The sequence below is a fragment of the Panthera leo genome, chromosome C1 (genome assembly GCF_018350215.1).
Source record: "Panthera leo isolate Ple1 chromosome C1, P.leo_Ple1_pat1.1, whole genome shotgun sequence".
Taxonomy (NCBI): domain Eukaryota; kingdom Metazoa; phylum Chordata; class Mammalia; order Carnivora; family Felidae; genus Panthera; species Panthera leo.
The window spans coordinates 157,213,051-157,239,910 of NC_056686.1; the positions used below are offsets into that span (position 1 = coordinate 157,213,051).

At 40.6% G+C, this 26,860-nt stretch overlaps 1 protein-coding gene across 1 annotated transcript in view; it reads right to left on the reverse strand.

Moving 5' to 3' along the window:
* The window catches only part of LRP2 (LDL receptor related protein 2), a 196,937-nt gene that overhangs the window by 30,274 nt on the left and 139,803 nt on the right, over window positions 1-26,860 (reverse strand). Inside the window, exons 46-62 of the mRNA XM_042949038.1 lie at window positions 26,178-26,297; window positions 23,110-23,241; window positions 20,791-20,992; window positions 17,021-17,316; window positions 15,428-15,944; window positions 13,937-14,089; window positions 13,245-13,415; window positions 11,532-11,755; window positions 9,600-9,777; window positions 8,436-8,632; window positions 7,247-7,492; window positions 6,511-6,633; window positions 5,400-5,519; window positions 4,036-4,152; window positions 3,212-3,328; window positions 2,194-2,331; window positions 133-255 (exon numbers count right to left, since the gene is read on the reverse strand). Of these exons, the coding sequence (XP_042804972.1) occupies window positions 133-255; window positions 2,194-2,331; window positions 3,212-3,328; window positions 4,036-4,152; window positions 5,400-5,519; window positions 6,511-6,633; window positions 7,247-7,492; window positions 8,436-8,632; window positions 9,600-9,777; window positions 11,532-11,755; window positions 13,245-13,415; window positions 13,937-14,089; window positions 15,428-15,944; window positions 17,021-17,316; window positions 20,791-20,992; window positions 23,110-23,241; window positions 26,178-26,297 (3,174 nt within the window). The remainder of the gene's footprint in view (window positions 1-132; window positions 256-2,193; window positions 2,332-3,211; window positions 3,329-4,035; window positions 4,153-5,399; window positions 5,520-6,510; window positions 6,634-7,246; window positions 7,493-8,435; window positions 8,633-9,599; window positions 9,778-11,531; window positions 11,756-13,244; window positions 13,416-13,936; window positions 14,090-15,427; window positions 15,945-17,020; window positions 17,317-20,790; window positions 20,993-23,109; window positions 23,242-26,177; window positions 26,298-26,860) is intronic.

The window sequence follows — 26,860 nt, forward strand, 5'->3', positions numbered from 1 at the left end:
CAACAGAGATCCACTGTCATAGGTCCAACTCGAGCCTCTACAGAATGAACTGAAATCCAAGAGGTACATTTTGCAAACTGAAGATAATTTGGGGCCCTTCGTCTTTCCTTCTTCTTTTTCACTTTTGCTTACACTGCTCCTCTTTCTCATCACTCCCATCTCCACAATCATCCACATGGTTGCACAGCTCGTGCTTATAAATGCAGCGATTGTTGTCACATCGGAACCGGTATGGTGAATCACAGGAAACATCCACTGAGAAAGGAAAGATGGCAAAACAAAAGTACACGTTAAGAGTAGAACGGGTCAGTATCTAAAATGCTCCCCGGCCAGCAACAGTCTGGCTTCATTCATCCATTCATTTGTTCATCCAATTAACCAACTGACAAATACATCTTGACTATCGAGTACACGCATTGTATCTAGGAACCAGATACAATGCCAAACAAGAAAGACACAGTCCTGGGGTGCCTGGGTGGCTCAGTCGGTTAAGCGTCTCTGACTCTGATTTCAGCTCAGGTCATGATCTGGTAGTTTTTGAGTTTGAGCCCCTCATCGGGCTCTGCACTGGCAGTGTGGAACCTGCTTGGCATTCTTTCTTCCTCCTCTCTCTCTGTCCCTCCCTCAGTTGCTCATTCTCTCTCTCTCTCTCTCTCAGATGAATAAATAAATTTTAAAAAGAAAGAAAGCCACAATGCTTGTCCTTATGAGCCACAAACTAGATGTGCTATGATAGCATCTACTGGCGAGACCTGATCCAGTTCCGGGGGAGGAGGGATAAGAAGAGGCTTCACTTGGGAAGGCTCTGAGTGGGGAAAGAGCATGGCAGGTGTTTGGGCCTGAATCAAAATCTCTGTAGCTGGAGCATGGAATGAGGGGGACAATGACAGCCATGAAGCTGGAGAGGCTGGCAGGACCCTACACAAGCTCTTACCCTAATAGCAAGGAGGCCACTGTTTGTCCCTCTGACTGCAGTTGTCATTGACTCTCTAGAGCATGAAGTTTCCCACCATGACAGACTTTCCTTCCTGAATTCCCTCACCTCTCTTACATTAAAGTTGCTATTTCACATTTGAACCCTGTCTCATTTTGTTGAATTAGACTTCTTGCTGATGCTTGTGCACCTGTGAGGAACCCAAAGGTAGAACCCAGGTTCCTTACTTGTTTGGTACAGGGGCATGGTCCTCCATGCATGTACCTGGAATTGGGTAAACTCAACACACATATGTGTTCTTCTTCTACATGGAAGGCTTTGGCTTTCCTTCTGCTTTTGCACTACACACAGGAGCAGAAGGAGAAACTTGTAATAAGGTTGGTTGGCGGGGGGCGGGGGGGAGGGAGGGGAGTCAGATCCAAGAGCTGATTCTTGGAAGTGTTGTTAATATTTATTTTTTCAAGTTCATTTATTTTTGAGAAGGAGAGAGAGAGAGAGAGAGAGAGAGAGAGAGAGAGAGAGACCGGTGCAAGCAGGGGAGGGGAAGAGAGGGAATCCCAATCAGGCTCTGCAATGCCAGCACAGAGCCTGATTGGGGGGGGGGGGGGGGTTGATCCCACAAACCATGAGATCATGATCTGAGCCAAAATCAACAGTCAGATAGTCAACTGACTGAGCCACCCAGGGGCACTGGAATTATTGTTAATAGAACTGTTGCAGAAATACTTTGCTGTGAATGACAGGTGCAACACTATAAAACAGTGTTGGTTACTTTTTCATGTGGCTATGTCTATGCCTCTCCAAGATTTAATTTTAGTAGCTGTGGGCACTTGATCTTACAGAGGGAGCAACTTCCTAAGGACTTCTTTGAAAGTTACACATACTTAAGATATTTTTCAAGATCCATTAAGTTAAAGCAAAACAAAACATGCTCAGTTCCTAACAAGAAAAGAGGTAGCAAGAAAAATGTTGAGATGCCACTGTGAAAATATAATGCATCCTAATCAAATTTCTCTGAAGGGAAGGAAATATTCTGACATGGCATTTTTGTCAAATCCTTGGGCTAAAAATGAATAGTGATGAATGTTTCAAACACAGATCTAAGGCAAAAGACCAAGTACAATCACAGTGATGCCACTCATGCATCCAGTATTCAAAAATTGTCCAACTGCTCTCTGGTATCACATGCTCCACATAAGAAACTCTGAGATTTTGCCAGATAACACCACTCCCATACCCGCCCTTTCTCTGCCTCTTACAGCACAGGTGAAGTTCTTCGTCAGAACCATCTCCACAGTCATTATCACCATCACATTTCCAAGATGACCTGATACAAACATGATTTTTACATTCGAACATAGTAGCCGAGCAATATGCACCATTGGGGAAGCGAGTGGCTGTGGGTGGGGAGGAGACAAATTCAAATTATTAGAAAAAGTACTAGTTTTGAAAAGTTAGCTTCTATTTCTCCTTTAGCCCTTTCCATTATAGCCTGCTCTTCCTTATTCATCGAGATGTTCTGTTGCCTGTCTGAAACCATGAGGGAATAATGAGGGAATACTTCTTAAGGACAGTTGTCCAATCCCAGTTTTCAAAGACGTGAGTCATTCTGTGGATAGCACTGGACTTCTTCTTTAGAGGCAAAGGCCACTCTTCAGCTGTGTCAGTACTGGCTTTACCCATCATCTATTTATACAGTTTCTTTGAAACCAGGTTTCAAGATGTGGCAACCACATCAATAATATCCATCACAGACAATCAACAACAATGAATATACATTCAGTGATTCATAAAAACTAAAATGTGAATAATCACATTGGCTTTCGTTTTAAAGAACTTTTTTATGCCATCATGCACTTTAGAAAAATGTTAGTGCTATAAATTCAGAATGCTCTACTACCCAATCCAAGTTCTTTATATCCATCTATTCATTGCTCAAATATTCTTGTTTACCTGTGTTTTTTTCCAATTAATGATTTGTATCGTAGTTAATAATGTGTAACTATTTTTCTTAGTACAGATATTTACTATATTTTCTATTTAAAATATTGTTAATGAAATGCACTTGAATGACTATTATGAACTACTTGGATACAGTGACTCAAATCCCAAGTGAACTGATAATTACCAATGAATGCATTGATAGATAATCAATGAATGCATAGAAAATCCCTATGGCTTTCTCATCTAAGAAGTAGTGGCTGATGGAGAGGTAGGTTCTACTAGGCCATATGTGTTCATTTCAGATAAACAGCACCACAGGTGCCTAGAACTTACGACAGGTGGCTTCATCAGAGGCATCCAGACAATCAGCGGTTCCGTCACATTTTGATTGTTCAGGCACACAGTGTCCACTCTGACACTGAAAATATCCAGGTTGGCAGGTCTTCAACTCTGAAGAGAAAAGACTGTCATTCCAGAAGGCCTTGTCATTCTCAGTCAGGTCCATGGAATATAGTAAGTACTTCATCACATTACTATCCAAACTTTGTGACTGGCTCACAGCAAATGCACAACTTGTGGTTAGCAAATGAATAAACTCTCAAAAAATATACTTTCCCCACTCAACAACCTATCTCTCCTCTATTAAATAATCTCCAGCTTTCTCTCACAAATCGGAATCCCCAGACCCAACCCTTAATGAGTAAAGAGCTATAAAAAAATCGCTTGGGGTTTATGATTCCTATTCTAATCCTCTGGCCCCTATACCAGGGAACTACAGTAATATATCCCTGAGGGCCACTTTCTGGGGAGCAGCAGGAAAAAATGAATGTATTTGTTGTTGTCATTTATAAGGACAATGCAGACTGAAGTCTGCTCCTAGGAAATGTTTAAGTTAAAATGAGATTTTTAAAAATCTCTTGCCATTTCCCCCTTGTATTAATCAAGACTGCTGTAAGTTAAGAATAAAAGCATAGAAAATACAGAACAGAAGGTACTGTGTTATGCTAAGGTTTATATATAACACAAATTACAAAAAAAAAAATTGTTTTACCCTGAAAAAACATATAAAGTCGCATTTGAAGTCCCTACTTCTGTCAACAATGCTGACCCTACTACCACCACCCCTGGTAAGCCTCTCAAAGCGCTCTGACAGTTACCACAGTCTCGTTCATCTGAGTTGTCTCCACAGTCATTGGTATGGTCACAGACCCAACGAGAGGGGATGCAGCTTTGATCATCACAACGAAATTCACTTTCTGAGCACTCCCGGGGGACTGAAAAGGAAAGCCACACAGCCATCAGTGAGGACCAGGAATCACACACAGAAGACAGACTTGTGAGTTGGCCTGAATACCCTCAGTGTGCGAGGCACTCCTGTGTCCCAAGTCCTAGCAATTTGCTTGGGCTGGCCGACTGTCTGCCCTCCAAAATGAGACCTTCTAACTCAATTTTAAGAATATAAAGAATGACCTTTATTAAGAGGTTTGTCCAAATATGATTTAATCTCAAGATAATTGTTGATTTCATGATAGTCTAGATAACCTCCAATAGAATTAAACATGAACTTTCTCAAATTTAAAATTCCAGTGGATCACACTTTCATGTAAGAAGTTTTTAGCCAATTGATATTTGCAGGTGCAATCAGCATTCTGATTCTCTCAATTGCCCATGGCAAACGGTGATCACTTCTTATTTCCAAAAGGTGACCAAAGTTACAATATATTCCATATTACAATTCACCTGGCTGGCTCAGTCAGCAGAGCATATGACTCTTGATCTCAGGGTTGTGAGTTCACGCCCCAAACTGAGTGTGAGGCTAACTTAAAAAAAAAGAATGCATTCCGTATTAGTCGATCTGAAATTGACATGTATATCATGAATCACTAATAATACGTTCAGGGCAGGGTCTCAAAGTTGTTTTCAGAATGCATCCAGTTATTCAAGACTGACTATCTAGTTTGATATGATCCAGACCTTTGGATTCCTTTTCTTGACCTCCCTATCCAATTCTTTGTAGTTAGCACCTTCATTGGGAGAGAGGAACTAAAACCTGACCAGTCATTTAACCATTAGCCTTCAAGATCTCTTTCCTCTGTTATTAAGGCCATTTTGGGGCAAGTGCTTAAGAAGCAAAGTCTTTGGGTTAGCACCTTTCCTTCCTTAACTTCTCTTCGTTCTGATTTTTTTTCTTCCTATTCTATTTATCTTGTTATATTTGTTCTTGATTTATTATAAGTCACCTCAAGTTCTTTGTAGAAAAAGTTAGATATAAATAAGTTTAACAAGCAAAAAACATACTTGGGTAAACATCCTTCTCCCCCAAATTTCATTATAAGCATCTTAAAAGGAGATGTTTATGTCTTTATCCAAAGAAAAAGTAGAAATGTAGCAGTCAGCAGAAAGCAAGAGGTCAGGTCATTGTCATCCTACCCATCGAGGAAGAATGGCATAGACAACTGAGTTATGGACAAAAAGAACAAGCATCACAGCTCTAGTGGCACACAAAACCCTGAACACTCACCGCAGTTTTCCTCATCTGAGTTATCTCCACAGTCATTGTGCCCGTCACATTTCCAGCGAAGAGGGATGCAGTGGTGGTTATTACAGCGGAATTCTCCCAAAGGTTTGCACGTCCTCTCCTCTACAAAGCACAGTCATTGCCAAGATTTCAGAAGCCAAAGGTCAAGAAATGCCAAGGTAGTGCTGGCTTTCTTGCGAGACAATCTGAGAATTATGCTACCATAGACTCAAAGCTCCCGGAGAGGAACACCAGCAACATGTACTATCAATATCCCTCTTTTGGCTAACCTGAACCTATCCTACTTAAACTTGAAACTGCTACAAATTAGATTCATTCTCTTTCATAGAAACTGCTCAAAAAATGAACTGGTATCTGGCTTGTAAATTTGCAACAAAGGCCTGGAAAGGAAGATTAAGTGATGCCACGAGCTAATAGAACATTTCCATCTCATTGCCTTTAGTTGATTAAATTCAGTGTTATTAAATTCGGTGTTAAAATAACCTGTTATCTTCCTTACTCTCTTCCAACTAAGCCTGGCATATACACTCACAGACATTCGGGTTTCAAGTGAAAAGTATATGGCTAACCTTGACAGATTCTATTAATTCATTGGGCCTTTTGCCCCTAAGTTCTGTCAATGTTGCTGGGGTGACTTCAGCTTTCTAATAGATGGTATGGACAGAGAGACATTCAGAATATGAAAATCTTCAGATAAGAAATACTCTGATGATGAATCATTTTTTTAGAGACAGATACCCCATCTTTTCTGTACCATCCTTCCATCAATTTTAATCAATCTATATAATTAGACAATTTAAACTTGTCAAGTGTGAATAAGGATGCCACATTTAGGAGAAATTATGTAAGTTCCTGATATCTTAACATCTTGCCCAATTACAACATCCTTTGGGATGGGATTTCATTTAAGATGATAAAAATTAAACTCCCCCCATTATCTGATAAAATGCTACAAAAATGTGCCATGTTATCAGAAGGTGCTCTTCCAGAGCTAAACAGATGAACAATAATGACACGGGAAATGCACTCTCATCTCCTAGATGGCACCTGACACTTAGGTTTTCTTGCTTTCCCCCCCTGCAGCCCCTCCTACCACAGCCTTGCTCATCACTGTTGTCCCTGCAGTCATCAAAACCATTGCACACAGCCCACTGTGGGACACAGCGGTAGTTCGTCCTACAGCTGAATTCTGTATGGTTGTCACAGCGATGGCTCACTGAAAAGAGAGGAAATAGCAAAGTCAGAACTGAAGTCTCAGTCCTGCATGAAAACAGCACCAAAAGATACCTCCCCATTGTCATATTAAGGAGTAAACAATTATCATGTTACCAACTGGATTAATTCTGGCAACATGTGTCTGTTTTAGGTGTGATCTATTTACCAAGAACAGAAAGTGTCTTAAGTTTCTTCACTATCCCAGTTACAGGATAACTATGGGGGCTGGGGTGGGGGAGAACCAGGCTTGAAGCAAAAAGAAACCTGGGTGTCAGGTCTACCACGAAATACAAATGTGATCATCCACTTAATGTGAACCTCAGTTTCCTCATCTGTAAAGTGGGAATTGGTAATACATTCCCTACCTCACAGTGTTGCCCTAAGGCTCAAATGAGAAAGCGCTAAACATACAAAATATTCTGGGTAGTAAGATGTTCGGGGTCTCGAGAGGAGGAATCAGACACTTTCAAAACTGGGTCTGGTTCCACCTGCAAGCCATACTTGGCCTTGCAGTGCCAGAGTTAGCAGGGAGAGCCAAGGGGAAGTGTGCCATGGGGCCAAAGCAGGGGCCCCTTGGTTTCCTGATCCGGGTCATGCATGTCCCTCACACTTACTGCATTCTGACACCGGCTCATCCGAGTAGTCTCCACAGTCATTGTCCACATCACACTTCCAGCCTTGAGGGATGCAGTGGTTATTGGCACACTTAAAATAGCCTGGCTGGCAGATCCTGCTGGCACAGTTGTAAACATCTTCATCTGAGTTATCCCCGCAGTCGTTCTCCGAGTCACACCGCCAGGCTTCTGGGATGCAACGTTTGTTGGCACACTGCCATTCGTTGGACTCGCAGCGGTGATGCTCTGCAAGCAGGGGCGTTGCGTTGCAAGGTGTCAGGAAAAGAAGCTCCTAATTTACGCTGATGGATCTTGGAGAGCCTGATCACAATTTCTTTTCAGAGGACGCACGTCCTAATGCGCTTATTGTCAACCAGCACAACTACATAGTCGGTTACTCTTTTGACTATGACCGTCTCCTATATTCATAAATATCTTTCTCTTGCATGCAGAATTAGGGGTTCAAGACTACTCTCTGATGGCATACTAAATTCACCCTCTCCTCTCCCTGTTCTCCTAATGGACAACGTGTTTCAAACTTCACGTTTGTTGTTATTAATGTGTTGTTTTTCGTTTGGAGGGTTTCCTTCTTGGCTTTTAAAAATGAAAACACAAATAAATATTACACACGAGTGTCCTTGTTTAAAATGAGAGTGGGAAACCCTCATTTCGCCCTCAATGTTAGCGCCCCAGGAGGATTCCTGCATGCATTCTTTCCATGCAGAGCACATGGTAAAGAATCACGGAATGCAGATGACATACGACCTACCTCAACTGTTTGCCCTATAAAGACCTTACTTTATAAAAATATAGTACGGACGCGACATTCCTTCTAGGATTGTGGACTAGTTTTTGGGTTACGGCATGCAGAAGATCCCCACAGAATCACAATCGCACACAATCTGCTATAGAAATGGGCAAAGAGGGGCGCCTGGGTGGCTTGGTCGGTTAAGCGTCTGACTTCAGCTCAGGTCATGATCTCACGGTCCGTGAGTTCGAGCCCCGTGTCGGGCTCTGTGCTGACAGCTCAGAGCCTGGAGCCTGTTTCAGATTCTGTGTCTCCCTCTCTCTCTGCCCCTCCCCTGTTCATGCTCTGTCTCTCTCTGTCTCAAAAATAAATAAACGTTAAAAAAAAAATTAAAAAAAAAAAAAGAAATGGGCAAAGAAGGCATAAAGCAATTCAACACACCACAAAGAATCTGGTCTTCATCAGAGCCATCAGGGCAATCTTGGTGAGCGTTGCACAGGAAGTGCGAGCTGGTACAGTTGCCATCCTTGCACTGGAACTGGCCTAATGGGCAGTAGCGCTGTGGGCAAAGGACTGGTTCATCAGAGCCATCCGAGCAGTCTCTCTGTCCATCACATTTCCACCAGATAGGAATACACCTGACAGACAAAACGCAGCACTTCTCTTAGCAAAACACTTGGTAGGAGAGGCTATCCAGAGAGAAGATGTCAAACCTGAATCCCAGGTGATAATACGCAGGACTATTTTACTGTGGTGTATTTTCAGAGAAAATATAACTAACTAGATAAGATGGAACAGGTTGGTTAAGACTCAAATGCATGCTGGAAAAAATGCTTTGACCTAACGATTGAATTCCTGCCACAGAAGACAGTGGAGTGTGTGTTTGGGGTTGTGATTCTGGTAGCAGGAATTGGTTGGCAATATCTGCTGGGGTGACATAAAAGGCATACAGGTATTGGTTGGAAAGGTAGAGGGCACTTACATTTATTGACAGCCTAGGTCAAGATAGGCATATGTTAGATCCTTAATCTAAGGTATTTTACTTAAGCAGACTAATCGGCCATTGAATCTTACATGCCATGATCTGAATTAACACCTCCCCCTGACTCAGTCATCAGTGGCCTACAGCCATTGTTAGGGAAATAACCTGTGGGCATGTTTTGTAACAGACACAAATGATCAAAAATGGATTTAAATGTATAATCCTGGATCCTCTGGCATAGTTAACTAAGAAGCTAGGCCAGTATATGAGTGGGAAAGAAAGAAATTCTACAACTCTTGAGGACTATTTTTCAGTGTGCACATATACAGTCTTGGGCCTGACACCTAGAACAATTTATTAGAAATAAAAAACACAGCTTGCTTTCTCTCTAAAATATAAATACTTGCATATGTAGGTATGACCTTTTGGTTAATAAATAGCTTCTATTCATGGGAGATATTATCTGAACTTGGAGACAGAGAGTCTTGGTGCATTCCGAATGAACCACATTAATTACCCAAAATCTGAGTTTATTAGGAAATTCCCATCCTTTGGACCCTCGAAGTTCAATGGGTGTCCACAGGGATGGAGAGGCAGTGGGGTGAGGGAAGAGAGAGCCTTACTTTTCATTGTTAGCACACAGGAATTGGGTGCTAGAGCACTTGGGCAGGCAGAAGTTGAGGTCACCCATATGGATGGTTCGGAAGTCATCTGGACACTCACAGGTGAATCCATTTCCTCCTGCTGTGATGAGGCAGAGATGAGAACAGCCACCATTGTTGGCCCCACAGGGATTGCTCACTAGTGAAAGAAGGAAAATATATGTTCATTCATTTAAAATATCAAGCACAGGTGAGCTGACTGCTCACCTAATCAAACTAGTCACCTCTCATAAGAAAAATCATTATCCCAGTTACATGCTTTTTCCAAAAATTCATAAATAGGACAGATGGTAGAACTGTGTAAGCAATGCTATGCTTTGAGAAAACTGATCTATGTGCTACCAGAAGTAAGGCATACCCACTGGTGTTTAGGACTAGAAAATATGTGTTTCTCAAAGTCTTTGGAGATCAGGTGGGGAACTTAGCTTAAGTTCATGTGCCCAGAACCTAACAGTTTTAATTTCTAGCAGATGCTAGAAATTTTTCTTTCATTCTGAGAATATGAGCAATAGAAGTATGGCCAAGAATGAAGCGAACAGGTAAACTGTGCAGTAGCACCTTTACTAATTTTCTGGGTCATCACTTGGAGGTAAAGATTAATTTGAACTTATATTTTATTATTAAGTAAATTCTATCCCCAACATGGGGCTCACACACAAGACTCCAAGAGCAAGAGTCTGTGCCCTACCAACTAATACAGCCAGGCGCCCCTAATTTGAACTTCTGTTTAAATAATATCAAAAGTATTTACTTCTGGGGGGTGGGAGGACCTGAATATCCTTATTTTGCCAATTCTCATTTTTCCTTACTTATAAGTTTATCATGTTTTAACAAAACACCACAACAAAGCAGGCCCACAAAATCCATTCTATCCCCAAAGCATATTCCAGACCTTTGCTAGATTATCTTTAAATTATACAATGGTTTTAACTACATGATGAGGAATATTAGTTCAAAAGAAAAAATTTTCCCTAACTTATGAGACACTGTGTTGCTCTTAACATTACTACCTTCCAGATGACAAGCATAACATATGTTTAACACATAAAATGTCATACACAACTAGACATTTAATAAATGATGTTTTATAATTATTGTAATTTTCTTTTTAAACATTTCCTTTAAATCAATCATTTAATAGATTGGTATTATGGAATGACTATTTATTGTGGTTACATAGGAAATGCCCTTATTTTTCAAAGGTGCTTTCTTAAGTATTTAGGGGTGAAATGTCATGATATTTTTAACCCACTTTAAAATACTTCAGTCCTCTCACCAAATACTTCAGCTCAGTAACTACAGCAACATAACAATTGTTAATTCTTATTAAAAACAAAAGCCCAGAATAAACCAGATGTTAAGAAAAAAAAAGTTATATACCACTATCAACAATAGCCAAACTATGGAAAGAGACCAAATGTCCATCAACTGATAAATGGATAAAGAAGAAGCGGTATGTTAATACAATGGAATATTACTCGGCAATGAAAAGAATGAAATCTTGCCATTTGCAACAAGGTGGATGGAACTGGAGAGTATTATGCTAAGCAAAATAAGTCAGAGAAACACAGACATCATATGATTTCACTCATGTGCAGAATTTGAGAAACACAACAGATGAACATAGGGAAAGGAAAAGAAAAATAAGATGAAAACAGAGAGGGAAACAAACCATAAGAGACTCTTAAAGACAGAGAAGAAACTGAGGGTTGGAGGGGAGGTGGGTGGGAGAATGGGCTAAATGGGTTATAAGCAGCCTTTCCCATATGCTTTGCAGGAAACACTAACAAGTGATGTCATTCTCTTTATAGATTATGTTTATGCTTAAAGAAATAAGAATGGCATGCACAGAAACTAAAGCAACTGGGCCAGGCTTCTCAGTCACGTACTCACCAACTGGCTGCCTGTATGGATGATACACGTGGATGTCAAACGGTTTATGTGTTGTGTTCACCAGGACAGTCCTATCTGATCCGTCATATTTGTTTCCCTTTTCAACTGTCCTTGTATTCCAATCTGTCCAATAAATAATGTCTTCAAAAATGGTAATAGCAAAGGGGTGAGAGAGTGTCCCGTCATACACGGTATGTCGATGGCGGCCCTCCAAATCAGAATACCTAGGGTGGGAGGAAGAGTCACTTAATGAAGCTAACTCCTTTCTTCTAATAGCTTTAGGGATAGATGAACTGAAAAATCAATTAATAAAATTCTACCTTCTAGTGGTAACTGAAGCCCACTCAGATCCTCCCCGAAACTCTTAGACTCTAATTAAACAAAAACCAAACTTAAAACATATTTTAGCTGAACACAAGATGTAAAAATTGAAAGAGCCATGCTTAAAAAATAGGAATAGCCACAGGAGTTCAACAATCCCTAAATCCTAACCATGGTTGCTTTGCTACAGATGCAGCTGGTTCAGCTCTTATAGGCTTATAACCTCTTACATTAATGTTCTCCATTCAACATCCTTTTGATATCCTGGGATGGACACAATTTTTGTTTCCTAAGTCACTGGAAGAAATCAGAGGATAGCAATATAAAGCTGGGATTTTGCCTTTTCACGAACATTTCTGAGGAGAAGCTGTCCTTAAGAGACAGCGAGGTTCTCAGTGTCACCTGCAAGGAATATACTAACTGAGTGAAAGTATAGGCCTGAAGGCTTCACTTTGCATACCCTGGCAGCACATTTATTATGAATCATTCCTTGGGCACTATTGATGAGTACTTTTCCAGACAAATAAAATTCCAGAGGAGGTTTTCTGATTTCAAGATATCACAGAGCATCTATGGCCAGATTTCCAGGTCCTTCCAGTTCTATTGCCTTGCTCATTGCTATGAGTCTATGTCAAAATACTGGTATCAATTTTAGAGTAGACCCTAAAACTCAAATGGGAAGTGGAACGAGCTAGCAGCTAAGAAATTTGATGTTAGACATACAATATTAAAAATATCTCCAAAACATGATAACTTATGGTAACTTACAGGAAAACTTCAAGACCTTCTTGACCAATGTTATATGTCTCAATTTTCAAAACAAAAAGGTTAGGAGTGCCTGGGTGGCTCAGTTGGTTAAGCGTCTTATTTCAACTCAGGTCATGATCTCACGGTTTGTGAATTTGAGCCCCACATCAGGTTCTGCACTGACAGCTCAGAGCCTGGAGCCTGCTTCAGATTCTGTGTCTCCCTCTCTCTCTGCCCCTCCCCAACTCGGGCACGTGCGTGCACTCTTTCTCTCTCAAAAATAAACATTAAATTAAAAAAAAAAAACAGGTTAAAAAAGGGATAAGAAAATTAAGACGAGTTGAGCACCAAGCTGTCTATAATAAGGGAGAGTTTACTACCTCCATTTCCTAGATGAAAAAGCAATAAGAAATGAAAGCACCAGGACAAAAACCTAATCTATCTGGCTTCAATCTTCACATTCTTTCTACTATACCATAACCACAGAGCTCAGTGAATTGCCTATAGGCAGTTTTGTTTAGAAATGACTTCCAAGTGACTTCTAACACACAGGTAGTTAGAAGCTGCCTGGGAATAACACACTGGCAACAGAAGCCCTGGAATAAACAGTTGCCCAGTTTACTTTATCTTTTTTTCTGTACGTACTCAATGTAACCCAGGTGGGCATCTGCCCAATAGAGTAGATCGTTGGTGTAGTCAATGGTGATGCCATTGGGCCACTCTATCTTGGTAGAAATAATCACAGACTTATTCACTCCATCCATGCCTACTCTCCCAATGTATGCTCGGTGAGCCCAGTCCGCCCAGTAGACATGCCTGTTGGAGAAAACACAAAGGGTCAGTCCTTGAAGCCGAAAGAAGTCAGTAGCCAAAAGACATCGCTTTTCTCCAAATAGAGACATAGAACTGACATGCTACAGAGTCTCTCAGAAAGGAAAGAGAACTAACAGAAAACAATCTTTAAAAAGGATGATGTATAGGAAATACTCAAGAATGAACATGATTAACTGGGGATTTCAGTGGGTTTCACATGGAGAGTTCAGTAGAGGTGGTGTTTTGGTTTTTTTTTTTTTTAACCTCAATTTTCTCTGCATGCAGCCAAAACAGGTGACTTGAAAAGTGAAATGGTATGTCATAGCAAACAGAACAATTGATGAATATCATTTGAGTATGCCATGCTTCTACCCATTATAACTAAACCATTTACCAGTTAAGAAAAGCAGAAGACAAATCCCAGCAAGATATTGGCCTTGAGATAAGTATGTGAACAGCCTTTTTGGTTACAGAGGCAGAATAAGGGCATGAGAGAAGAGCCCAAGATGACAGGGAGACAATACCCATATTGAGGGTGGAGGGCAATTCCTCTGGGATTTTCAAAGCAGAAGGTATTGTTGACATCCACACAGTGCTCGGCCAACTTGCGGCGGTATCGACCATCAAGGTCAGAGACAGAGAGGCAATTCAGGTAGGCATCCACCCAGTAGAGTTTTCTGAAATGAAAGGCCAGGAGTTACTGATAAAGCTATTTTGCTTGTTAAACAGTTTAGCTACCAAGTTTCCTATCCGTACTATGGTGGAATCACAAAGACCGCTGCTAGAAGGCACTTTCCCCCAAGAAAACAGGGGCAAGGGGAGACAGGAAACTAACCTTCCTGCAATGAGGCAACAGAAGATTCAAGATTGTGAACTACAATTCCCACCTTAAAGAGATTGTCACATAGGGAATTCTGGGGCCACACCTCGAATAAGGATTTTGGCTTTGCTTTCTTAATGCAGCATAGGGCATCCTTCTCAGGCAATGTAAAGGCTTAGAGGAGCAGGGTCACAGAAGGGAAAGCAATTAGTGTCATATGAGAGAGCCGAGGAAGCAGATTTGTCTAAGTGAATTATTGAGACCGCGCGAAGGAACTCTGAATTATGACAACCTTAAGATACAGAGAAACCTTACCCCTCCCTGGCCCTGTCAGACTAGGCTGACAAAATGAGTTGCTTATTCTGGGCAATCTTACTTAATCAAACTTAAGAACCTTCAGACACTTATTAGAATCTTTTAAAAACCTCTACCTCAAGGATATTTCAGTTCTAAATATATTGCTATTCAGTAAAATCCATTTATTTTCTATTCTTAATCTGTGGTCCTTAATCTACCATCAGCGTAGGTGAGGCTTTGAGGGATCTATGAACCTTCCAAAACCAATGCAAAGTTGTGCAAGTGTAAATGTTCTAAGTGCTTTTATCCAGCAAGAGGTTCACGACTTTCACCAGAGTCTTAAAGCAAAGGATTCAATGCCCCCTAGAATTTGAGGGTCATTTAAGATCTGATGGTCAGTTCCAACTGGAAGGAGAATGAGTGTCTCCTTGCAAGAGGGGACCCCTGTTCCAACCAACCTGGATGTTCAGACTATTTAACTATTAGCATGGCAGCATCCTTTTAAGGACGAGAATGAGGAAATGAGTATGCATAAATCTACAAGAATTGCCAGTTAATTCAGTTGGGTAAATCCTGATGAATGAGGTGTCCACAAGCTTGGATTCAATTCTCTACTAAGATAAAAACAGGGGCACCTGGGTGCCTTATTCAGTTAAGCGTCCGACTCTTGGTTTCAGCTCAAGTTATGATCTCACGACTCCTGAGTTCAAGCCCCACATAGGGCTTGGAGCTGCTTGGGAATCTGTCTCCCTCTCTCCCTCTGCCCCTCCCCTGTTCACTCTGTTTTTCTGTCTCAAATAAATAGACAAACAAATATTTTTACAAAGCTGAAAACATTGCCTATAATATTTCTTAAGAGCCCTTTTAACTTTTAAAAAGCTCCTCCATGTTTTCTTACCTGGTAACCCAGTCTACGGCCAGACTTTCTGCAGCTGGTAGTTTGTGGTTTATGACTATCTCCCTGTTTGTCTTATTCAGAAACATTCTCTCAATGACTTTATTCTCTGCATCAATCCAATACAGTCTCTTTTCTACTCGGTCAAAATCCAATGCCACAGCATTGCCCAGTCCTTGCAAAATGAGGGAGTAAAAATGGCCATCTAGAGTTAGATTTCTCAAATAGTAACGGTTGCTAAAAATGAGATAGGGCTCGATGTTACTGTTCTGCCGACAGCTTTTTCCATCTGGTTCTCGGAGGTAGCCTGGGGCACACTTACAGATGTAAGAACCCATTACATTCTCACACTTCTGGCTACAGACAAAGGGCGTCTCCTTGCATTCATCAATATCATCACAACTCCGATTGTCAAACATAAGCTTGTAACCAGGACGGCAAGAACAATAGAAACTGGTGAGGGTGTCTGTGCAGTTTTGGTCACAGCCACTTAGTAAAGGGTCATTGCATTCGTTAATACCTGTAAGTAAAAGACAGGTATTAGAGAAGCTAAAATGTCCACCAAGGACCCACCATAATGGGTCAAGCTTCCCACTCGACGGCCCAATTCTTAATGAAACATGCTAAAGGAAGACAGACAATAAGGGCTTTCTAAAGGCCATAGATTATTCAAAAGTCACCATTTTTCAACTTCCTCCCCTACTTAATGCTTCACTGGTGGTTTGAACAACTAATATAACTAGTAAGATTAAGTTTGACTTCTAATCCTATACCTGCTACTCTCCTTGTAACTAATAATTTAAAAAGTAAAACGGCGGGAGAGAGGAGAAAGAAGAGCAAAAGGAAAGAGCCTGGCAGGTGTTATGCTGGTAAAACAGCATCTCGGGGAGGGGGGGCGGGTAGGTAGAGGAATGCTGTGATTTGTAGCATCTCCCATTTCCATGGTATGACTCTCTCACATGACCAATTCCAGGTTACCAGGGCGACATCACTGAACAGGGTGCTGGGAAGAGATGTAGACATTTGGTTCTCATAAGATAGGATGAGCCAGCCAGCAGCCTCCTAAGTGTACTTGTAGCTGGTCCTGTGACACATAGCCAAGCTCACCCAGAAACTACGCAGGGAAGATAACATGTTCCCATTAATTCTATGTTTTATAAATGCTCAACTGGTTTACCTGGGGAGGTTAGAGTGAGAGGGGGTTTAAAACTCTCCCCTTCGGTCACCTGAGGATGAAAATGAATAGGCAAAGGAATCCTAGCAGAGGGACAGCTCAGGCAACAAGTCATTTCAAGGGTTCAAAGAGAATCAACACTGTTTGCCCTGTTTAACAATGCTGTTTAACTACCAATGGTATGAATTTGTTCATCTTCCATTCTCTGTAATAACTGCCCAACTGATGAATTAGCTGAACAATGTTTGTGTACTGACCTTATATACCAAGAAATCCTTGAGTTCTGATAGACAAGCGATAGTAATTTCCTAGTGATATACTATTTAGAGGACAGACTGGGAAGTCCCTGTGAGTCATAAAGGGTTGAGAATCCACATTCAGTCTCCCTGTTTTCCTTTTCCCAAAGCTTCTGCTATACTCACCACATCCTTTCTCATCACTGTTGTCTGAGCAGTCATCTAGGTGGTTGCAGACTTTTACCATATCGATGCAGTTCCCGTTGTTACACTTGAACTGATGAGGGGGGCACGTAGTCTCTGGAGTGTGGCACAAGTGCTCCTCCTCATCAGATCCATCTCTACAGTCATTTTCCCCATCACAGACTTCCTGCTTATAAATGCACAGCCCGTTCTGACAGGTAAACTCGCTCTCACTGCAGGTGGGGTACAAGCAGTCCCTCTCGTCACTGTAGTCACCACAGTCATTGCGCCGGTCACACCTGTGTAATGAGACCCAGTACCACACTTGGAAAGGTTGACAAGTCTCAACTATCACCTACTTGGGACTTTGCTTTCTTCTTCTACCTGAACATCAGGTGAACCATTTCAATAACAAGACCACCCATGTCCTTAGTTCCCTCTCCCCCAGAGAGGGAACCCCACCAATCTCCAGCTCAAGAAGAATCTAATATTTAGCATTCCATATGATTTCCCCAGGTGCTGGTTGCTACCATTAGACATGTGGATCTAGAGATATTAAAAATAATCATATTCATTTTTAAGCAGTTGACTAATTAAACACAACTTTTATAGATTTGGTGTTCATAATATCTATTCATCAGATAATGATGACAACTTATGGGCACGGGAAATATCCTGCATAGCCATGTGATAGAAGTGGCCATACCCAAGTGAAAATATATTATAAATGATGAGATTATTATGTGTCCCCTAACATATCTTCCAGTTGCAGGAATGTTTTCATTGTCCTGTTCTTCCATCTTTATTTATGATACCCTGCCACCTGTCATGAGATGTGAGTGGTCATGGTGACGGGAAGGAAGAAAAACTAAAAGTTAAGTATGGGCTGAGGGCAAAGGAACAAGGCATTTCCTATTATTGTCCGTGGACCTAGCATTCCCAGGCATCACGAGGACAACATAGTTCCCTGAAATTCTGTGGGTCTCTCCTCAGAGGAGAGACTGGTCTCTCCTCTCTATATTACTTCAAAATCCCATGAAAGTGATGGTTACTGATGAGGGTCTCGTTGACAGTAACAAAACATAAGTATAAAGGAATCATGAAATTCATAATAAAGGAATTCATAAGTATAAAGGAATCTCTTGAACAAGGATTGGTAAAGCTAATGTTTGATAGTTCATAAAAGGAGTTACCATGGAGGGCATAGGAGCTAGAGGCACAGTATTAAAAGATGTTAAGGTACCAAAGCTGAATGTGGTCAATTTTACAACTGATCTATGGTCAGGTCGCTAATCAGCAATGTCACCCACAAACCTAGGGCACTGGCAAAGTGATTCATAACAAAATGAGTGCATGTAACGGTAAAAAAAAAAAAAGCTGTGATCAGAGGAAGCTGGTTTAACCCCATTTGGTGTCCTGGGACCTATTTAACTCATTTCCAAATGATCTGAAACACCGATGCTGTCTATCCTCTAGTTTAGATCCAACTCTGAACTTAGTAAAGCAAATCACCAGGTTTTTGGACATCACAGCACATCAATATTCCAGAAAGCTGCTCACAACTCAGCCTCATCCAGGTTCTTCAGCAACATCATAATGAGCCAAGAAAAAAAAAAAATCAATAGGAAAACTGATCTCCTATATCACCATACAAAATGGGGGAACACACACTCTGCCAAGCAAGCAAAAGGATGCACATTAAGAGGGCTCTTAGTAGCCACTACTAGCAAAAAGAAGAGAACCCAAGGTTATGTTAGACTCTATCGTTCATGTGTCCAGATAAGAAGTATTTGTCGCTGTTTGTTGTTGTTGCTCTGCCATAGCTCTTGGCTAAGCAATTCAGAAAGCTGAGGCAAAAACAAAAACAAAAACAAAAAACAACCACTTGGGAGGGAGAGTGGGAGAGAGAGGGAGGAAGAATGGGAGGAAGTAAGGAACAAAGAAAGGAAAAGATGCAATCAATAAAAGTTTGGTAGGACAGGGGAAGTCAGCTGAAAGATCACAGTAGTAATGTAATGAGACAGAACTCAGAAAGTTCAGAAAGGAAGTAGAGAAATCTAGAATCTGACATAAAAAATTAAGATCTGATACAATTCTCTTCTGTAGCTCCTAAGGCTAGGTTTCCAGAATATATCTCAGACTGATGATACTAAATATTTACTGAATTCAGAAGAACAAATAGCAGAAGAGCATAAAAGAACTCTTGAGCAAATAAGGAGAAAATATATTATTCACTTTCATTTACAAAAATTTAAAATCTACAGAACACATCCATATCCATTAAATATAGACAAAGCATACTGAAACGCAATCTCACTACTAAAAGAGACAGCTCTGTCTCCTGAATGTCTTCAGGGTATCAATACGACCAGCTCTCAGCTGTGTCTACTTGGGCTTCGTCACTACCATTTTTTCGTCATCCTGCCAAGTCCCTGCTCCTTTTGCAGCATTCACAGAACGCAACTTGACCTTCTCTGGCTTCCTCAGGACTACCATCATGAACACACAGTTCCATACCACACTGGATTCCAGAAGTACTTCCGGGTACTGTTGAGGGCCTGCTTGCCCCAAAGCACATGGTTCCAGAAGCTCGGCTGCTCTAATCTTGCACCAGCATTGTGTATCTTTTCCATCTCCTTCCTTAGCAAACTGTAAGCTGACAGTTCCTGTTGCTATCCGTATGCATGTATGTCTTTTAACAGACCTTGGCACGTGCAACATCTTTTCTTAGCTCCAGTTCTATGTGTCCAAATGCCTGATACACATTTTCACCTCAGGAAGTCCCACGACATCAGACTTGCTGTCTACATAGAGCCAACTCCCTCCTGAACCCCCTCCTTTTGTTAATGTTCTTACTATTCCCCTAGTCCATCAGGATTGAAATCTACACATCATTTTTCTGCTCTACTTCCCTGTATATCCAAAAATTGGCCATGTGGGGATAGTGAGAAGGCGGGGCACCAAAAAAGTATAAACCTTTGGAATGGCCCATTTGGAGAAAGTGACAAGAAATCAAGCAACAGAATATTACAGGAGAGGTTTCCGATGCTGGCAGGCTGGGCACTGAATCTATTTGACCTGTAGTGCTCTTCGGATTTTAAATTTTGTTTCCAGCACTTAAAATCAGACTATTCCATATGAAAATCCATATTTCCAATTTCTCTAAAAACAGATCAGCACTCCCACACAATGTTGAACAGCGTTTGTATCTCTTAGCTAGAAGGTGTGTTCTCAGTTTACCTCACCTTCCTCTCCCCGCTGTTTCATTGGCTGTAAGTGCCAAGCTCCATTTATGATCATGTTTCTTTTGTTATTTTTCTTATAGCAGAGAAAGAAAATGAGGAATTTCTTGTACCCATTCCTCTATTCCAAGTGGAAAACCAAGAGTGTCACCTACTCCTGGAAAGAATTTTCTTATATCAAGCCCACTTCATTAATCTCCCTGGCCCTCTATGCAAGGTCCACATTGTAACTTTCATGAGCCATAAACCCTTTTACCATCATGGGCCCCTTTCTCCATGAAAATATTAAAAATTGTACTTAATGATCACATTGGCACAAAGGCAAATATATTAATATTATATGTTAAAATACTTTATTTGATCTAAACTCTCATTTTTTTCCTTTGATTTTGAAAGAAATCCAAAAATTTTTATAAGCCACTAAAATTTCTATGGACCCTAGGCATTGTGGTCACTATGCCTAATGGATAAGCTACCCCTGCCCCTTTGGACATTTGAGGTTACTGAGAAATTTGTTAATCCCCAATTCACCTGTATGAGTGTGGGACACACCGTCCATTACTACAGGTGAAATCATTTCCAGAGCAAGATCTCCTTGTGCAATTTTGATGCTCATCAGAGCCATCAGTACAATCCGCATCACCATCACAGACCCAGGACTGGGGAATGCACTTCCTGGATGGAGGCACATTATTTGCACAGAGAAACTCAGAACTTGAGCAGCTGTGACTGTCTGAAACCAAAGCACACAAGAATCAGAAACCACATGACAACTCATTCTAGCAGTTGAATTCATTCTGAGCCATTATTTCTCTTGCTTTATGTTATTTAATAGCCTGAGGGATGAAAGCAAATGAGGGTAAAAACACATTGACAAATAGACAAATCACTATCATAATAAAAGATTATAATAAAAAATACCTTCTAAATTCCATTTTAATTGCTCTGGACCTTGGATTTTTTTTTTTTCAGAAGTAGGAAATAAATACCTTGCTTAGTTTTCCATATAATTGATCTAAAATCATGTATTTCTCTTGGAGCTTCAGAAAACTACTCCCATTTTGTTATCTTTACACCAAAAATGCCCTATACTTGATAACAATTTTTGGTTAACAAACTGTAATTACAAAAACACAACGTGAGGGGCGCCTCGGTGATTCAGTTGAGCATCGAACTCTTGAATTCATAGTTCATGAGATCGAGCCCCGCTTCGGGCTCAGCACTGACAGTGCGGAACCTGCTTGGTATTTGCTCTCTCCCTATCTCCCTCTCTCTGCCCCTCCCCCACACTCTGTCTCTCAAAATAAATACTTTAAAAAAAACACAATGCAGGATAGGTATTTTTATGCCAATTCTTCAGATAAAAAATAAAGTTCAAAGTGGTTAACCAGATGAGTCCAAGTCACAGACCTTTCTAAAGACCTAGGGCTTCAAACCTAGGTCTTTTTTTTTTTTCCTCCAAATTTAGGGCTTTTTCAACTACATTACAGCTACCACCTAAGTAGAATTAGGGTATATAGGAGAGAAATATGTCAACAAGAGTTTTCAGCAACCATGACAACTGTTAGGAAAAAGATGAGATGCTAATCATTAATGCCTGCAGGATAAAAGAACTGGTATTTTATCCAATTTCATTGTGGATGAATGGGAGACAAAAGGAGGGGGTGTCTTGCTGAGTGGAGCTGGGAGAAAAGTACATGCCACAGTCTGTTTGTGCAGCTGCCAACTCCCCATTTTAATGGACTGAGTACATGTGGAGCTATAGACAACCACCAAAGTCAATGACATAAGGGGTTACGATGAAATGCAAACATCAGCAAACCATTGTTTTTATCATTTTACCATGGAAAGATGCTCTTCTAAGACATCTTAGCTAAGAGTTCCATGCTCTGTTGGTAATGGAGTTCTCTTATGAAATCCTGCCATTGGCAACCACGTGGATGGAACCAGAGGGCATTATGCTAAGCAAAATTTCAGTCAGAGAGAGACAAATATTCTATGACTTCACTCATATGTGGAATTTAAGATACAAAACAGATGGACATAAGGGAAGGGGAGCAAAAATAATATAAAAGCAGGGAGGGGGACAAAATATAAGAGACTCTTTTTTTTTTTTTAATTTTTTTTTTAACATTTATTTATTTTTGAGACAGAAAGAGACAGAGCATGAGCAGGGGAGGGTCAGAGAGAGAGGGAGACACAGAATCCGAAACAGGCTCCAGGCTCTGAGCTGTCAGCCCAGAGCCTGATGCAGGGCTTGAACTCACAGACTGCGAGATCATGACCTGAGCCAAAGTCGGACGCTTAACCGACTGAGCCACCCAGGCGCCCCTATAAGAGACTCTTAAATGTAGAAAACAAACTGAGGGCTGCTGGAGGGGTTGTGGGTGGGGGGATGGGCTAAATGGGCAAGGGGCATTAAGGAAAACCCTTGTTGGGATGAGCACTGGATGTTATATGTAGGGGATGAATCACTGGAATCTACTCCTGAAATAATTATTGCACTATATGCTAACTTACTTGGATGTAACTTAAAAAATAAAAATAATTAAATTTTAAAAAATTTAAAAAAAAAGATTGAGTTCTCTTTATCTGCTTCAGAAATGTAGGACATTATTTCTGTTAGCTAAATGCAAGAGAAAGAAAAAAATATTAAAATAATTTTTATCAGATTAAAGCATTGAAGTGGATGCTATCAAACAATTTCAGAGTGGAAAAAAATGGTAACATTTTACTAGTACACAACCAAAGAGGAATCTGCTGACAATCATACTCTCCAAAGACACAAAAACTAATCTCCCAACCTTCCATGGAATGTGACTCTGCAGAGGAATGAATGGTTTCACTTACCGCAGTGGTGCCTTTCATCCTCGTCACTCATGTCCCCACAGTCATTATCACCGTCACAGATCCATTCTCTTCGTATGCACCTCCCACTGTCACACTTGAACTCATTACTTAAACATGTTGCTTCATGGTACTCTGAGAAAAGATATAAAACACTCTCAGGGGAAAAGTGGTCTGTAGTCCAAAAATCTTAACAGAAGCCTGCTATCCCACAGACTGTCTAAAAACCTGAAACAGAGCACTACCCAGCTGTGTACAGCTATGCTGGGTCTTCCAACGAGTGTTGTACCAATGACCAGTGTTCTGAGATTGAAGTACTTGACTGACAGTGCAAAGCTCTCATTATCTTTTGTTACCAGGATGAGACTCGATATTCCCTTTCAGGCATGATAGAGGAATAACAGTCTTTTCCCAAGAGGGTATAAATAACTATTTCATTCATTTCATTCTTAAATCTACTTTTCATTCAAAAACATTTTGTTTGGCACAAACCATCTCCCAGCATGCCTGATCCCCGTATTCCTCCTCTCATTTTTGCTTTTCTCCATAGCACTTATCACCTTTCAACATGCTATACAATTCACTTACTTGTTTTGTTGCCTGTCCCCCCTCACTAGAATATAAGCCCCATGTGGACAGGGATCTTCGAAGTCTTTACTGACATAGTCTGGAAGTGCTTAGAACCTAAGTGCTCAAGAAATATTTGTTGAATTAAACTGATAAGACACCCTTATGCTTTAAATTAGCCATCACTGATTCAAATTCTTCCATCATAACCCCACATGTCCCTATCAACTATTTGTCACAGGTCCATACACCCAGGGACCTCTCAAAATTAACCTAGAGCAAAGTACATTAAATTTTAACTATGAAAAAGGCAGCCCAATGATAAGAGTAAGGATAACAGGACCTTTCATAAGCTGCTAAGGAAGGAGTACACATGACTACAGCCTACAAAGAGACACGGTCCCTTTGGCACACGGACACACACACACACACACACACACACACACACACAAAACATACTTCTAGAAATCCAGCCTTTAAGAATCTTCCCACATATGCACCAAGAGGTTTCTAAAAGGATGTTCATTCCAGTATTATTTTTCATAGTGAAAAAATGGAAATATCCTCAACATCCATCAGTTAAGAAAAGGAAACAACACACGGGCCGTCCATCCTTGAGATGGCAGGGCAAAGGAATAAGTAGCTTTGTGTTTGCTAAAGTGCTGACAAGATGTTGTTAAGCTGAAATGGGCAACGCTGCAGACAAATATGCATAGTGAGGTCTCCATTCGTGTGTGTTTTTGAAACTATATATTAGGATATACAGAAAAAGGTAAGGAGAATTCACACTCACCCTTAGCAGTGATTATCTCTGGGGAGTGAGATTAGAGAAGTCTAAGAAAATGAAAATTTCGCTTTTTTGTGTACATCTTACTATTTCTTTAAAATAATACTCCCGGGGTGCCTGGGTGGCTCAGTTAGTTAAGCAACTGACTCTTGATTTTGCCTCAGGTCATGATCAGACGGTTTTTGGGTTCGAGCCCCACGTCAGGCTCCTCACTGGCAGCATGGAGTCTGCTTGGGATTCTTTTTCTCTCTCCTCTCTCTCTGCCCCTCCCCCAAGTGTTCACCCCCCCCCCCCATTCTGTCTCAAAATAGATAAACTTTTAAAAAATGAAAATAAAGTAAAACTCCTTCATATTGTGAGAATGTATTCCTATATAGATTCTGAGTTTATCTTTATTTCATTGTGACAGGCAGCTGGTACCAACTGCAGTTATTGACTTTGGTTCCCATGGAGAAGTCTGGAAACTATACTTACTCTTCATATATTTGAACCAATCAGTCATATATCTAAACCAATCTCTAACACTATTCTACTCACCTAACAGTTATTTATTTCCTTTATAGATCCTCACAACTCTACATGCCCTTTGCTTTCTACAAAACTTTCAATGTTGGGAAAAAAGAACTTGGCAAAGAGCGTCAAATACCACTCTCCAACTATTAGCCACAGTATTTGAACCTGAGAGAAAACAGGAATAGAAAACAGTCTGGATTCAGCTGTAAAATTATGAAAATGGTACTAAGAAAATACCCCCCAAATAAAAAGCTTTATATATAATGATTTTACTGCAGCTGTATTTATAGTAAGGGAAAAGATAAAGCAATCGAAGTGCTTAAAATAGAGGCAGTTAACTCAAAGATAATATAACCACTCAATGGAATATCATACTGCCATTAAAAAGGAATGTGAAGACTGTGCAACCAGATAGCATAGGTCTCTCTTAACCAGATAGCATATATTTTAGGCTTACAGGACATATGTTCTCTGTCACACTCACTTGACACTGCCATTGTAGCACAAAAGCAGCCATAGACGTGGCTGCATTCTAATAAAACATTATAAAGACAGGCAGCCAGCCATGGTCATAGTTTGTAGACTGATTTATTGACAGATAAAAAAGCAATGACAGTTATATTAAAAAAATGTGCACGGATATAGATTAGAACTTTTAAGGTTAATAGCACCCCCCAAATAAATAGGCACAACTGTCTCCAGGAATACAACCAGAGGGTCTCTGAAACTTCTTGGGAAACTCAGATGACCCTGGGACCTTACCTTTCATAAGTCAGCACATAAACTGGAGGAGGACATGTGCCCATAATATGCCCCTTCCCCATATATATGATAATTCCAATCACTCTTGGATCCTCCCACAGCCTTATGGGCCAGAACTCAAACAAATTCAGAAATTCCAATTCACAGTCAATTAAAATTAATGGAGTTTAAAAGCCAGGCACAGTATTAGGGTATCACCAACATAATCTCATTTCATGATTATTAGGCAGCAACCTCCACACCCTGATCAGCTCCCCACACAGTACCCTACACAAATGGGTTTTTAATGAATGTCTGCTGAGTGGTTTCATCATCTTAACTGAGAGTAAGAGCAGAGTGCAAACATTAGGCAGCCATGAGCCTACTCTGTGTGTGGAAGTAGCTGGAAGAGGTTCTCTAGCTGCATCATAATGCTTGTCATGCTTGCTTATTACTCTCTTACCACAAGTGTCAGGTTCATCAGAGCCATCAGGACAATCTGCTTCCTCGTCACAGTACCAGTGTCTGGGGATACAACGTCCAGACGTGCATTTAAACTCCTCATTGTTGCATGTGTGAGTAGCTGGAGGATGAAAAGAAGGTAAAACCCAGGAGTAAAACACAAGCTTGTTCCCATCATTCTTAACCATCTGCCTATATCTCTGAACTAAGTAACAGGTGCCAGGGAGGGAAGACTGAGGCCTGGGAAAAGGGTTTTTTATAAACTTTCCACAGGAAGGGAGATGTAGGTGAGAAAGAGAAGACAGGCAATAGTGCTTCAGTTTTCCAGAATTTTTCTTTCTAGATTCTAGAAACCCAAAAGTAAATTTTATTTGTTAAAATATCTGTTTGACACACGAAACCACAAATAATGTATAAGAAGACTTAGTTCTATGTTTTCTGCTGTAACCTAAAATGAAATAAATTCTACTGAAATAATACTAAAAGCAAAAACAACATAAGACCATATCTGAGCTCACTACACACACATCCTTTGGCTGTGTTGAGACCATGGTTCTAAAAAGTTAGTACATCTGTGTTCTTATTCATCCTTGTTATATGGGACCTTTGAGTAAATGACTCTGCCTATGTTTGAATATTGATTCTTGTCTTGTGTAAACATAGGTAACTCTAGTTCAGATGTAT